Source organism: Pempheris klunzingeri, chromosome 5 (assembly GCF_042242105.1).
Source record: "Pempheris klunzingeri isolate RE-2024b chromosome 5, fPemKlu1.hap1, whole genome shotgun sequence".
NCBI classification, from domain to species: domain Eukaryota; kingdom Metazoa; phylum Chordata; class Actinopteri; order Acropomatiformes; family Pempheridae; genus Pempheris; species Pempheris klunzingeri.
The window spans coordinates 22,083,253-22,099,783 of NC_092016.1; the positions used below are offsets into that span (position 1 = coordinate 22,083,253).

Genomic DNA, 16,531 nt, shown 5'->3' on the forward strand with positions numbered 1-16,531 from the left:
TCTGACTTTGTTTCTCATGCCGTTACCTCTCTGCACTTCTCTCTTGTTCTCCTTCCCCCTCTGTTTTCCATCCTCGCTGATCCCCCCATCCTTTGCCGTCTCCTGTCTCTGACTACCTGCATGATGCCAGAGCCAGCTTGGCACGCTGCACCGCTGTTGTTCAGGGGCTGCTAATTTTTGGCAGATGTTTTTTTGGCAGCCACGCCAAATGCCGTCTTGCCTCCTCCCTCTCAGCTGTCCTCTGACTCCTAAAGTATAAGCTCCCTGGCACCTACTTTCAAGTAAATACAACTTCTTCACTTAAACTGATATCTTACATTGGCAGGACATCGCTGTTCCTAAGTTCAAACTTATAACACAAATGTTGAGTGAAGATTTACACGTCAGTAAATTAAAAAGCTTCTCTGCACGCAAACAGTTTTTTGTGTAGAGATTAGCTGTAGCTAAATATTTACAACCAGTAACTGCCAGGTGTGACTGCTGCTGTACAACAAAACTACTGTCTGCTCGCTAATATATGATCACGGTTCTCCATGTTTGGCCATTCAAACAAAACAGACACGTACCTCCACTTACAAAGGATTGTCTGCTAAGTGTATCTGGATCCCTAAAACACTTATTGTTTTATTACTTCCTGTTTACATATCTGCTTTTGCTTTAACTATTGCTTTATTGATTTAAGCATTTGTTTTCTGTTTCAGCTCTCAATATCGTACAAATTGCAAACATGCTAAATTATTCATTGAAAATCAACCCAGAGTGATTTTAGCGGGTGATTCAAAGTGACGGGGTAAGACGTCGGGTTCCTTAATCAACAAAGATTGATGGCTGAGTGTTTATGATGTTAAACGTGAAGATGTTTCGCCAAAATAAAGCACTGTTTAAGTCCTGAGCAACAAATCATTCTTTAAAATGTTCTTATTTTCACTTTGTTCCTGACTCTTTCATCTCCTGGAAGGCAGGAGTGCACAGCAACACATTGGGTTTGATTGAAGAGGATATACTCTAATCATGCATTTTCTTCCCTTCCTAGCATTTGCTGATTGGATTCAGGATTGAAAGCAATTCAAGTAATGCAAAGAAAAAAGAGAGACAAAGCAGAGAGGTTATTTCACCATTTTGTTTTGTTACATCGACTCTCCATATCACCACTTTAAACGAAATAATCTTCCTCAGACGATAGAAAAGCAAGTAACTGACTGAGTAGCACTTAGGTGGCTGCTTTTCACTGTGCATCAACAATGTCTGCTTACTAAAAGTCTTTAGCAGGAGGCTTCCAAACAGAGAGAGCTCCAACTTCCCTTCAAGTTTTCTTTATGTCCAATAAGCACATACAGCTCTGGCCAGAAACACATATAAAAGCCAGTTCATTATCCTTCCTGAGGTCTCCGACCATTCCTCTTTCTGTTCTCTTCTCATCTCCACCCAACCGCCCATTAACTTAACTTAAAACAGTTTTATTGATCCTTTGTAATGGATCTGCTGACTGCAACATCAAAGGACATAATATTCTGTAGATACTATAGATCTATCTATCCACTGTGAATTCTCATACTGTATGAAAGCAAATATAGGCCAGGTAGTAAAAAGACCTGTGGCGTCCAGCAACAGCTCACATTTAAGGATATTGTCTATTTCCACAGAACTAATTCATGTCATACTCACCACATAGCCTTGTTAATCCCATACTCCTGATCGATGCCAAGCTACTGTTGATGAAACTCAACACCTCCTGTTGGTTTTTTCATATTAAAAAGTCTACCTGTAAAAGGGAAGGCTAGGAAGTGGAACTCCCAACATGGAAATGGATATACTGACCCTGAAACAGGCATACTGACGCTATCAAGACATCATGGAGAAAGTTTTAAGTTTGCATTAACTAGAGAACAGAGAAATTAGAAATAAAAGCCTCCTTCTAATATAAGCCTATAGGCCAAATAAAAGCCTAGGGCCGGTTACACAAGCATCATTAGTTTTCCCCTTAAGTATGACTCTTAACGATTCATTTCTCCATTGCTGCACAGAATTCCATAAAATGTTTCGTTAGTTAAGGAAAACCTTGAGAGATTTTAAGGAAGCCTTAAGGAAAAAACTTAAGGATGTTTAGCGCAACCGATTTTTTTTTTCAACAAAACCTTAACTCGCACTTTAAAGAAGGTCTTAACTTGAGTGGTTTTGTGCAACCAGCCATGTGTTTTGTGTTAACATGCTAACATTTACCAGCGTGGACCTCTCTGCCTCAGGGGTCATTTTACGGTATGTTTATTACTTTGATAGTCGGCAGGTGCCATCATTTTAGGCTTGTTGGCCTAAATACAGGCCTTTCTAGATTACGTGATTGATGTTATTTCACAAATGTAGGTTTTTTCCAGCAATGTTATCCATTGGTCTAAGCAACTTTTCCAGGATATTCTAGCATTTTCCACCACAATATAACAATATAATATTAATCAAAGTTGTCTAAAGGGGGGAAAAAAAAAAACACTAACACCTCTAAAAACTTTGAAGTGACATAATCCTTTCATGGCCAGCATTTCTTTGGAAGATCAGAAAAGACGGTCTGAAATCCATTTGAGGTTTCGAGAGTTGTGTTGTATATTGGAAAGCAAGGCTACATGTAAGATCTAGACATCTCCATGCAACTGGACTGGATGTTATGCCCGACACAGACACGCCTTACAAAAAACATGAGGTCAAAAACAGAGCAACACTGCAGTGACTGCTGTGTTTATTCTGCTTATGGCCCTCTAGTTCATTTCATAGTTTTCTTCCACCTATTTTATATTCAGCCTTTCCTCCCTTCTCTTTTATCTGTCCTCCTTCCTCCCAATTTCTTTGGTTTATTTGCAAATCTGCTTGATCCTTCACTCCCCTCTTTTGTAATTTCACCACTCCCATTTTTCTAACATCCATCTTTGTTCTATATGTGATCTACCACATTCTTTCCCTGAATAAATCCCCCTCTGTCTGTCTTTCTTCTTCATTTATTTCTCCTTCCCTCTCTCTCTCCCAGTTCATCAACTCCCTGTTGCAGTGTGACCTAATGACTTGGCAGCTGTTGGCCTGTGTTTGCAGTTTTCTGCCATTTCAGAGCTGGACTGAGGCTACAGCTCTGAAATAGGACTCCCGACCAGCCACTGAAGGACACCATACGACACTGGAGATAACACGGCAAACACACACACACACACACGCACACACACGCACGCACACACATTTACACTTCAAGTAGACATACACAGACAAATGAGTACACAGCCACAGAAACGCACCGACAAAGCTACATCCACCCACACACAGCCACCCACCCCCACACACAGCCACCCACCCCCACACACACACACACACACACTGAGAAGATGTGTTAGTGCAAGAATTCTTTAATTAAGCGCTTCCCATCTCTCTCTCGGAGGACATATTAATTTCAGTTCCTCAGACATTACTCAGTAGTGGTTTGAGAAACGCCCAGTGGCCAACCATGTCATGTTGCACCATGACATACGACTGGCAGGGATACAGGGGGGCATGTTCTGCTTGCAAGAGGGGATTGGTTGGCTCAAGGACAAGGGAGGATGAGGAGATCGGCGATTATGATGTATTACTATGTTGATGTCCTAATAAACTTATATCTCCCATGTAACTGACTGACCCCCTCTGTGCCGTAGCCACACATGGAAAGTGTCTGATTTACAGAATACTAATACTATAGTGTACAATCAATGAAGGTAGGGGTATTAAATCAGCAAAACTGTCTGCAGGTTCACTATGTGTCATCTATGCCCTGTAAATATTCAGTCTGGGAGTTTTATTCCAAAAGGAAAATACAGATTAAGAAAACTAGATATAATGTGTTCATTATTGACCTTAAACAGGCTGTTTCAAGTCTTTATGTCAAGCTGAGCTGAGTGACTGCATATTTACTGTACAGACCCAGGAGTGTAAGCAAATAAGCATATTTTCAGAATTGTTGAATTATTCCTTCAGCTTCATATAAGGCAGCAAATTCAGCTGCTAATCAAGCTTAGTTATCACCCACAAAAACACATTTATACTTTGTGTGCCTGTCAGCACACTTAATGTACACTAATTGTGCCACAACTGTAGCATGTAAAATGAAGCGATATGGTTACTTACCACCCACCAGTAGTAGACATCAGACGGCAGCTGGATGTTGTCTCTGGTCCAAACAGGTGAGATATCCGGGTCGTAGCTCTCATCGAACCAATCGGAGACGCCGGGGTCTCCGACGCAGCGTGGGCAGGCACATGTCCTCTGCTGCTGGGTGTCAGGTGGAGAAAGCCTGTGTGCACCCACGTAGCTGGGCACTAGCTTCACCCGCCTCGACTCCTCCCACCCAGGTGGCTCCAGGTAGTTGAAGCCGACGCCCCCCCGGAGGGAGACGGAGAAGAAGAGCGAGGTGAGGAAGACGAGACCTAGCGAGCCGAGGAGAACCCAGACTCTGCGGGAACATCTCACCCTGCCTTTCTCAGCTCCACCACCTCCCCCCCCAGAACTACCTCCGCCTCCCGCCGCCCCGACCGCCCCTCCGCTCAGCCAGGGCCTGAGCTCGGAAAGTCTTGGAGCTCCCCTGGATGGACCTCCACCCCAGAACCCCCAGCCCCAGCGCCTGTCCCGCTGCAGGTTGGATGGCGGGATGCGGCCCCCCCATGGCCATGATCCCACCCCTAGGCCTGCCACTGTCCCCAGTCCACCACCACCTCTTCGTCCGCTGCTGCCCCCAGGCAACGACCACCAAGACCTGGTCAGCGTGGTTGGGACGACCCCCGACTCACACACTATATGAGACTAGGAAAAGCACACACACACCGATGGAAGACAATGTGTCACTGTCAATTTGCCTCACAGTCAAGCTGTGCGCTCAGCGGAGCTCCTACGCTTTCTCTCCCTCTCTCTTCACAGCTATGTACTCGTCTCACACACAGTCTCTCTCTCCCGCTCTCTCTCTCTCTCATGCAAACACACACACACACACACACACACACACACACACACTGGAGTCGCAGCTGAATTACACACAGCTGTAGCCTGACTGCTTCGGAAGTCCTTTGCTTTCAATGAGAGGTGATCTCTCCTCCAGCTTCAATCACAGTCTCTGCTTTTTCTCTCCTTTGTTCATTCCCTCCTTCTTTACATTCTAACTTTCCCCTCCAACTCTGTCTTTATGTCCACCTCTCTCTTTTCCCTTCCTCTTTTTTCAGATTAACTGCAGGGTCCATCTTCAGTGAAATCCAGTGCACGGAGTGGATGGATGCAGCAGGTCCTCCTCGCTCGCTCTGCCATCTGTGTGAATGTTGAGCTCGGCTCCAGCGCTCCGATTTCTCTCTTTTTCTGTCTCTCTCGTTGCACTGAAGCGACGTAGCCAAAGAAAGCTGGCAGACTAGTTGAGAGCAGCGGCGAGAGGGAGGAAGGAAGGGAGGAGGAGGAGAGGGAGGAGGAGCGGTAGCAGGGAGGAGGTCTGGCCTGAAGGGTGTTCCATCACGTCTCTAGCCATCCTAGACCAAAAAAAAAACCTATTCTTCCTCCCTTTTCTCCGTCTCTGCTTGGTCCTTTGTTATCTGCCGTCTTCTCAGTATTCTCTCTCCTGTTTTTTTTCCCGTTCTCTCAGGATTCATCTCGCCCACTCTCCATCCGTCTCAAGGTCTCTCCTTTCCTCTTTCACCCCTTTCAGTCTAATGTCTGCACTACTTGGCGAACAGCAGTTGTGTTGAGTTTAAAGCACTCATCTGTTGACGTCCCTCTCCTCACTTTTTCTCAGAGACCAAGTTTAAAAAGTTTGGATAAAAAGTTTCACTTTTTTGTGGTGAATGATGAAATCTTAATGAAATGCAAAAAAAAAAGTTCAACACGCTAGGAATGTAGCAGAAGCTTCATGATGCTGCTCCAATGAGAGAAGCTTTCGCATCACCTTCTAGTTGAGGGCCTCTGCCGAGTCTGACTGAAATAGTTTCCACAAGTCCGACAACTAATCAAGACTTCCGCTGGTCCACTCTGCGGCCAAAGAGTTGACAAATTAAAAAAACATAAAAATAATTTCGAGAGATGTAATCAAAGCATCACAAGCGGATTGTCTGATGTTCTTCCGCTGGAAAGATTTTTATGACGATGGTTCATCCAGGGATGAAGCGACGCTAAGGAAAGGCCAACGTGGTGGATGGAGTGATGTGCAGAGGGTGTGGTGCGAAAAAAAGACAAAACCAATCAGCCCCAAATCTCATCTTCTCTCCAGCTGGCTTTGAGAGGACGACGGAAGGGAGGGTGGGGGCAGAGTCTGTCCTGCAGCCCAGAACGAGTGTGTGTGTGTGTGTGTGTGTGTGCACGTCTTTGTGCCTGTGATTTAATGTGTGTATGGTGTTAAGCTAGGGTTGCACACCGTCTGCCAGTTGCACTAATTTAATTGTGTTCTACAGCTGTGCCGCTGTATGTGTGTGTGTGTGCGCACACCCTATTGGCTGGCAGCGTAAGTTTCATGAGGCTGATGAGCTTGAGGTGACTGCTGTTTAGCTCTAATCTACTAAACTGTAATCCGGGGGTAGGGCCCCTGCAGCGCCCACTTTAAGCCAGATGTCTGCCCTGCCCAAATATTCATCTGATGCCCTACAAACACCTGCTTAACTCACCTGCACTCACACACACACACTGATCCGACCGACACTGCTGCCTTTATGCTGCAATAACAACTCGTTTTGACGTGTGTGTGTCTGTGTAACCTGGAGTCCTAAGGCACAAACTACTTCTCCCCGTGAAGTTTTTCATTTCATGACGAAATGTCTGTGTGTGTGTGTGTGTGTGTGTGTGTGTGTGTGTTTGTGTTTTGTTCAGAGATTTCTGTCTGGCCTGAAGTCTGGCTTCCTGTTCTGTGGAAAACCTGTGGAGACACAGAGAGAAGGAGATAAAAGACAGAATGTCATTTACTGCCATTAGCCACATTAACCGTATTGACATCTTTAATCCTTCCACTTTGATCCCCTTCCCCTCTTTTTAATTCTCATTTCCTCCTCCCTCCCCTCAGTCTAACCCGGCTCACCTCAAACTGTTTCTTTTTCTGTTTTTATTTGTCTCTGCAGTGTCAATTCCATTGGTTCTATTTCACTCTTGCTTTCATCCTTACTCCCCTCGCTCAGTTCGTCTTTCAGGCTGTCCATCAGCAGGGACAAGGGCAAATGTGGAACAAACTTCTGCCGTGTCCTGTTTGTGTGTCTCTTGATTGGTACTGAATTTATTTCAAAATGTCACCATGCTGAATTGGAAATGTTGAAGTAGACTGACAGGACACAGATTGTAGGAGTCGGGGCAGAATACTAAACAGAGAAACAGACCTCCCATACCAACTCCTCTCAGATCTGGTAGCTGTTGTGTTTTTTTTGCTGCTGTACAAAATGGTAATGCTTCTGTGGGGAAGAGTACAAACTGCTACCAGGTTGCAACATTTCGCACCATCACACTTTTGTAATGTAGTGAGGCGTCAAGAGCACAAATGTAAATGAGCTTAGCTGGAGTTCATCTCATTTCTGATGTTGTCCTGCTCCTTAAGACCTGAAGACAGGCTGTTTTGACCTGTGCCACATACGTCTGGAAAGCAATGGAGCACAACCGAATGGGTTTTCTGCTACTGAACTTTGAAAATTGATAGAAGAAAAAACATTTTTGGAAAAACAAGTGTGTATTCATCCTGCAAGACGGCTGCATGTGAGGAAATATGGCTTAACCAGCCTAATGTCATCAGCTTAGCAAAAAGGTCAGTGGTTGAATAAGACGCTGAAAATCAACAAGGAGGTTTTTGGCAAAACCTTTAGGCTGCTTTGACTAGATTATTGATCTGGACAGATAAAGATAATAAAACATGAAACTTGACTGGTTGATTAAATCATTGTACACATCAGGAAATATACTACAAGCAGGAGACCACTGAGGAAGATAGAAAAGTAGCCAAAATCATATGAAAAATAAAAGGCAGGCGTATTGCTGGCCCTTTGTGTTTTGTGCTACTGTAAAGTTACTTCATAATACATTTTTAACGGTGTTGCAACATTCTTTATTGCTGTAACTGAATGATGTTTTTGTCTGAACTAAGACTGAGAGCTGAAACGATTAGTCAATCCTTCATGAACTAAGTGGACTGATTAAGTAATAGTTTTACTCAGTTGGGAGAATGTACTGTTTTTCTTTGTATTACTTGAAAGTTAGATTCATTTTTCATTGATTTTTTTTTTCTTTTTGGAGTGTTGCTTCGGAGACAAGAAGCAATCTGATGAAATCATCTCGCTCTTTAGGAATTTCAGATTGGACTAAACAATAGGATGTTTAATCTAGAAAATAATCAGCAATTTATAAAAACAATAAACTCTACTCTTAGTGTTGAATAAGGGCCATAATTCCTTAGTAAGAACCTCCTGCATGTTTTTCCTCAGTCACACAATACTTTGTCGTGCACTGACTGGAACATCCTGCTCTTTGTCCCCTCCACCAATGAGGATGTGATAACTAATTACACTATGAAGACAGTCGGTCTCTGTTTCTTGCTACCAACCTACCAACCCACCCACCGAGCAATGAATGATTATTTTCCACTACTCTATTTTTGATGCATTGCCATGGCAGCCAGCAAGCGATGCAAGGTTGTTACGGCAACAAAAACCACACAGTCCCCTACCTTGACCCATCTCATCAATTCTAGAGATCTAGGACAGACTCTGCTTTCCTTCAGTTGACATAATCCTAATCTTTTTATGTGTAAATTTGCTGTACATATCGTGCCTTCCATGACAGAGAGTTGCACACATTTACACCTGCAGCAGCAGCAGCAGCCCTGGGTGTCCTGCTGGTTTTTCATAACTTTAACATCGTCACTTGATGTTCTCTGGGTGTAAAAGAGCAGCGACGAAATAGAAAGAAGCACACGCGCAAATGTACAAAGAGCTTATAGAGCCTGTGATGGTACTGCAGCTGCTTAACAAGCCGCATGTGTAAAGTATGAAGTTAGGCTATATGAGGTACTTCTGCATTTGTTAGTATCTTACTTACAGAAGACTGCAGACAGCACGCCCCCAGAATAAGTATGCAGAAGTCTCAGCACAGACTCTAAGCAATGCACTGCTCTGGATGGGGGCAGCAAAAAAACTCAACTAAAAAAGCTCAACAAAAAAATAAACATCAGTCTAAGTGTATGCTATATTAAGAACATTTTCACCGCTTTACATTGCCATCAGACAGCACTTTTGACGAGGAACTACAGCCGTCCTTTGTTTCTCTTCGTCTGATTCAAAGCCACCAGACTCCATTGCCAAAAACAGTAATTTTACCTCACAGAACACAGGAGTTTGCTGTGCTGCGGCCGCCGCGATCCGAGCTAACCATAAAACCAACAATAAAACCACGCCCTAACAGAGGCAAGCGAACCGACTGAGGCGGAGGTAGCCTCACAACTTCGGTTTTATATGAGGTAAAGTGTTTGTGATTGGAGTCGGGTGGATTATTTTAGGTGGGCCTTTTTAAGTGGATGAAATATAACAACAGCACATTTCTTAGCATCTTTCCTGGGACTCCTGCCTGCTCCTCCAATCTTGGGATGTGCTGACTGCAATCTACTGTAAGTAATAATACTACAGATAAGCACCTTGTAAAACAGCACTTAAAATAATATGCAGGTTGGTTTTTCCATCGGTTTCCATCACTTGAGGAAAATCTTTCAGACTCTGTATTCCTTCTATTTGTCATTGAAGCTGAGGGAAACAATTCGTTTGGGCCTGAAGCTCGCCTCTGCAACTTTGGTCTTACTAAGAAATGGTGTGCATCCACCTGAGAGCATGTTTTACTGAATTCATGATTCATTTTTGAGAAAGTGAAAGACAATGCAGATAACTGTTGACTATAGCAGCCATTACTGGGAACAGCTGTCAGTATTTTCCACAGCATTTCCCACTGTTATCCATCGTATCTATTAGAGTCCACACAGCTGTCACTGAAATCTTCTGTTAAATGAGTCATAGCATCAGGTTTACATCGAAGAAATGCTCATTTCGACACTCCCATCACAGCTCATTGCTATGCAAGAAAACAATTAATCTATGTTGCACTATAGTTAGCAAAGTCCAACAGACGCTGTTGCTCAAACATGTTTTTCATGGAGACAACACCCCGCAGCTTTCAGTATGTGATCTCGGCTTCTGTGTTTTGTATTCTGTCCAGTTTTTGTACACCGCTCTGCCCTCTGAATGGCAACATTTCTGTTGCATTGATTTCAGTCCAACTTTAACAGGAGCTCACCACTTTAAACTGTCAATCACCTCCCCCGCGTTCCCTACCGTCGCTTGCTCCATTTTCTGCTTTAGGCGCACCTATTGTCCTGTCATATTCCTGTAAGTTTGACGCCATCACATCTTTACAGCTAGCAATTATCACCCAATACCTTCTGTCAGCCTCTGTTCTGTAACAATGGCTCTTAACAGGTGCTGGAAAATTTCAATCTTCTCCCTCGCTCTGCCTCCTGTTGAGTGCTCTCATCTATGACGCCCCTCAGTCAACTCAGTCTCACATGTTCTCTTTATTTGAAGGTGAGGCTGTCTAATGACTAAACAAAACATGGACTCAAGTACAAATCTATCCCCGCACAAGCAGCTTTCAGGGACCTGTTGGGCCAAAGCCAAGGCAACACGCTCCACGTATATGGCAGACAGTTCTGGCACTCGGAGCAGCAGTTTTTACTCCACATTTCTGTGCACCGCTGCAGACCAGTCAGCAGTCAGCACCACAATTATTATTATTGACAGTGAAAACCTGCCCTAGTAAACCGACAGCTCTGCTCCAGGTCCGCCTTCCGATAGAAGATGATAATAAAAAAAAGTATAAAGAGGATGTTGTTAGCCTAATGGCTCCTATAATAAAAATCCTTTCAGAGTGGAGTGTAGTATCCACAAATTGTGGACATATCAATGCAGAATATGTCCAACACCACTTTAAGTCTGGCCATATCCGACTTTTTCTTGGTATTAACAAACCCTATAAAAAGGGGTGAAACAGTGAACACACACTCACACACTCACACACACACTGTCTTTGTGAACATGACTGCCCTTACAGGTTTAATTACCATATTTCATTACTTGCCATTACTTTCATTACTGACATTAACTGTCGCTGTCACTAGACACGGTGTTGCGAGTCGGTCATAAACCTGCCTGGATGAGTCAAATCTTATTCTCAGTCGACCCTCGTCTTATTTTTCTCCATCGCCACTCTCTTCTTCTCTCATTATCACATTCGAAAATAAGGCGTCAGCAAAATTCTGCAGTAGAAACATCTGGTATTAGCAGATGTTATCGTAGCACCAAGCATTTTCAATTACTTTTCCCAGTTATCCTCTCATAATCTACTCCCCCACTACCCACTTTTCTGTCTGTCCTACAGCTACCATTGGTTCTGATTATTTCCTGGTCCCCATTTCCTCAGTGTGTTTATGACGATGGAGGATAAAGGCCCACCAATACCTCCACCATCTCCACCTCGTTCCCTCTCTGGTGTCCCTTCTTGCATTTGAAGCCTCTGTCAATAGCTGTCGATCTCATAGATTTTTTTTAAAGTTCACACAGGCTCCAATAATTCTCCTTGCTTTCTTCCAATTTTTTTCTATTAACGTCTCTGTGCCATTTGTCATTATATTACCGTTCCCCTCCATCACTCCTCTCTCTTTCCATTTCAATCACCGCTGCAGATGGTATGAGTCAGAAAGGATAAAATGCAGCCAGTTTGGTTGTTACAGGTGCCCAATACACCCCCCCTCACGCATCCTCCACCTGTTTTGTCTCTTGCTATTCTCCCTCCCTTACTTTCTCCTTTGTATCCTGGTTTCGTGTGGCGTTTGGCAATAGCAATGCTTCACTGCAGTTTCATTCACACCACCGTCAACATGAATTATAGATGTAGGATTCAATAGACAGACTAATGTAGTATCTCTATTATAAGAAATATACAGTGCTGGGTAGAATAAACAATAATACTTAAGTAAAAGAATTGTTACCTTACAATTATACTGACCTTACTGACTGATCTTAGATAGAATTTATTACATCAATGTAAACCCATTATGTTTAAACAGGTCCTTGACAGGTAAGCTAATAACAAATTGGAAGTGCTAAATAAGGCCAGAACCAGACAAATGACAAAATACGTAGCAGTCTGGTAACACAGTCTGTAGTCTGTGTGTGTGTGTGTGTGTGTGTGGGTGTGTGTGGGCGTCTGCATGTTTTTCTATCCTTATTGGGACCGTTTCCATTAAGAAACCATCGACCAGATCAAAGGCTGGTCCTAATGAGGCAGGTGTGTGTGTGTGTACATGCATTCAGTGGCCAAAGTCAGGAAGCACAGGGAAGATGTTTGCTTTCCTTTTCAAAGCAAAAGTAAAACTCACGAGAAGTGTTTAGCCCAATGCAATGGAGTAGAAGCACATACATTCTATCGCAAATGTACCAGTCAAGTACATGTAACAGAATAAATGTAACGTGTTACCCAGCACTGTTAATGCATCTATATTTTGTCTCCTGTCTCCTACCTGTCTGTCAACCACTCCTCCTCTGTGCAGCAGTTTATACTCCCACAGAGGGGGATGGAGTAACACGGCTAATCTGTTGCAAAAGCTTCCTCCATAGTTCCTTTTAGGCTCTGTTTCGTTCTTGGTCACATTTGTGTGTCACTTTTCACCAAGCTTGAACAAAAACCTGTATAGCGAATCCACTAATGGCAGAAATTCTATTGGAATTAATTGATTTTGCTGTGAGACTACACATTTTGTCTGATACGACTTTTCAGCTTTTCATTAGTTATCATTTGCATAAACCATAATTAATGCAGCTCGAATACAGTTTAAATACATTACAACTAAAAGCACAATCCATAAAACATTTCTGTATATGTCAGAGAAAAGGAAAATATTTTGTGCCAAGTAAAGACTAATTACAACATGGAGATGTTTGAGTATTGGTGAGATCACAAATAATTTGTTGATGCGGTCTTTAGAGTTGGGTGTTGATGTGGAGATATTTCAAGTGGAAGGTTACTCGCAGTCACAATCACTGCTTTTAATGCCCAAGAAGTTGGGCATTAAGTCTCTCTTTAAGAAAACCACTTAAAGAAACAACTGCAGCATCAACCAGGATCTTATATCTCTGCTTTGATGTGTCTGAGACAAACAAAACCTGACTTTGACTGCGCTCGCCATCTGGAAACACAGGCAGAAAGTCACGACCAGCATCGGGCGACACAGTGAAGAGAGAAAATGAAAACATGAAATGAAATACAGCAAGATGGGAAAATAATCCCAGACACAGTCAAAGAGCATCCAATTTGAAAAGAAGATAATGGGTTATTTATCACCGATTTCAAGTGTCTCCATTTTTATAAACTGCAAGCAGAAAGCCTCGCTCTGCAACTGAGCTGTAGCCATGGAAACCCACTATCTGTATCCCAAGGAAAGAGATTATTCTTTCATTCCTGCCTCCAGTTAATTGTGTCACTCTGATTACACAAAATTACTGTAAAAATCTAGTCCTGAAAATGTAATTGGCAAAAACAGTTTCATTATAAAATTTCACAATTTATGTTCCTGCTACTTCATGAGTCTGTCTATGTGTCCTGATGAAGCGTTTTGAAGGTAACATTTTTCCATTAAAGAATATCAGTCTCTGATGATGTGACACATTAAACTTAGAAGTTTATGCTGCATCTTTTATTTGTACAATCATTTACTGACTAGAGGAATTCATTTCTGGGGGCTTTGAAAAGGCTGGCATGATAGAAAAACTTTTAAAAACAATGATCTAGCAAATGCAGTTACCAATATCTAGTTGATTTCACAGTGGATTGCAACTATTCTCCATTCTCCAGAGATCCAAAATGAGTTCTTGGATTTTTGCATAATAATTAACAGCTTCTTAATAAAAGGACAGACTGTATGGAACATATCAACAATAAATGTCGTAAATGTCAATAAAGTGTTGGGGAGTTCAGCAGCCGGTTATGGTATTTGAAAGTATGAAATTCACCAGTGTAATTGGAAATGTTCCAGTCTATTTATAAGGATGCAGTATAATAATTATTTTCATTGTCACATATTTTTTATTTTTTAAAATTAATTATGTGGTCTATCAAAAATAGTGAAAAATGCCAACTGAAACAGCTGAAAGGGCACCAATAAATACAAAGTGTATATTAAAAAGATGAAAAAAACTGAAGAAAAAGGAAAAAAAAAAATAATAATAATGGAATGGAGTAATGCATTGATGGCAATTCAGGTAAGATAAGACAGAAGGTATTGTACAGTTAAATTAACAGTCTGCCTCCCTGTTAACCCCAGGTGGTGTCTCTTAGTTTCACCTGAAGGAGAGAAGAGTCCAACTTTAACATTTAGCATGGGGGACAATCAGAGAGAGAGAGAGAGCTGATGTGTTAAATCGCAGGCTGTCAGAAATCATTGAAGAAACTAATCCATTCAAGTCTTACAGATAATTCAAATGGCTTTCAAATAAAATCTAGCCGACACTGACGCCAGCATAGAGTAAGTCAAATAGGATGGGTGTTGCAAGGTCTCTAATTTTTGTCTTTGCCAAGATCCTGGCAGCAGCATTTTGAATAATTTGGAGCTATGCAATTGCTGGGTGTGATTCCTTAGATTGGTACTGTCAGCATGACTATAATAATTACAGGCGACTGGGTCCTATGACTAAAGATTACTTTAGAATAAAGTCTCCTGACCTGGAAAAATTAACATGGTGCCTCTGTGAGACTGCTACTGTGCCCTCTGACAATAATGAGAGTTCTGCAAATGTCACATGTTTAATTTGTCATAAAACCCTCAGCTGCCAGTTTAGAAGATAAACCTAGCTAGTAATGCAGTCTTGAATAACAGCCCTGCAATAAATCTTGGCTTGAATAAGGTTTAATGTTGAGCTGTGGTGGAAATTGTTTCAGAGAGGAGATGGTTCAACTTTGTGTGATGTTAAATTGTCAAGAAGCCCCTTTGAACGCTGATTATTCTCTGTACTGTGCAAAAGTCTGAGGCAGGCGTGAAGAAATGCTGTAAAGTAAGAATGCTTTCAAAAATCTAAAATGTAATTGTTTATTTCTATTGATCTACAAAATGTTAAGAAGAAAAATCAAATCAATATTTGGTGTGACCACCCTCTGCCTTCAAAACAGCATCAATTCTTCCAGGTACACTTGCAGAAAATCAGGGATTTTGTAGGATCATAGTCAGGTGTATGATTAACTAATTATACCAAACAGGTGCTAACGATCATCAATTTCATAGGTAGACTGAAACACAGTAATTAACTGAAACAGAAACAGCTGAGTTGGAGGCTTAAAACTGGGTGAGGAACAGCCAAACTCTGCTACCAAGGTCAGATTGTGAAGGACAGTTTAATGTCACAGGTCATCATTGCAAGACTGAGCACAGCAACAAGACACAAGGTGGTTATACTGCACGAGCAAGGTCTCTCCCAGGCAAAGATTTCAAAGCCGGTTTCAAGATGTGTCTGGCCAGAAGTCTTCATGGAAGAATTGTGGCCAAAAAGCCAAACCTCTGGCGTGGAAACATGGCCAAGCAACTCAACCATGCACAAAAACATGGGAACTGGGGTGCAGAAAAATGGCAGCAGGTGCTCTGGACTGACGAGTCAAAATTTGAAATATGTGGCTGTAGCAGAAGGCAGTTTGTTCGCTGAAGTGCAGGAGAGCGGAACAATATTGGGTGTCTGCAGGCAACAGTGAAGCTGGTGGAGGTTCCTTACAAGTTTGGGGCTGCATTTCTGCAGATGGAGTTGGGCATTTGGTCAGGATTAATGGAGTCCTCAATGCTGAGAAAAACAGGCAGATACTTATCCATCATACAATACCATCTGGGAGGCATCTGATTGGCTCCAAATTCATTCTGCAGCAGGACATCGACCCCAAACACACGGTCAATGTCATTAGGAACTATTTTCAGCGTAAAGAAGAACAAGAAGTCCTAGAAGTGATGGTGTGGCCCCCACAGAGGCCTCATCTCAACATCATCCAGTCTGTCTGTCTTTACATGAAGGATCTGAGGCAGCCCACATCCACAGAAGATCTGAGGTTAGTTCTCCAAGATGTTTGGAACAACCTACCTGCTGAGTTCCTTCACAAACTGTGTACCTAGAACTGGTGCTGTTTTGAATGCAAAGGGTGGTCACACCAAATATTGATTTGATTTAGATTTTCCTTCTGTTTGCTCTGCCCAAAACTTTTGCACAGTATTGTATTTCTTTATGCACTTTAATGAGGCTGCTGTGTAAGACGCGTATGCTAAATGAAATATTGAAACACTAGACACTATTTTATGCCTGGCTACACCATTATATTAAATTTAATGCTCTAGAAAAAAATCATCTGGAAGTTCTTGAATCATTTAAGCACATTTCCTTCAATTCATACATTCTGAATCTTCGGAAACTTTTTGGATATACTTTTATATTATTAGAATTTATTATACAGCTTGGTG

General features: G+C 42.3%; 1 protein-coding gene across 1 annotated transcript in view; it reads right to left on the reverse strand.

Annotated features, from left to right (window-relative positions):
* st3gal2 (ST3 beta-galactoside alpha-2,3-sialyltransferase 2) overlaps positions 1 to 16,531 on the reverse strand; it is a 29,808-nt gene that overhangs the window by 8,029 nt on the left and 5,248 nt on the right. The window contains exon 2 of the mRNA XM_070830573.1: positions 4,135 to 4,806. Coding sequence (XP_070686674.1) covers positions 4,135 to 4,806 — 672 coding nt within the window. The remainder of the gene's footprint in view (positions 1 to 4,134; positions 4,807 to 16,531) is intronic.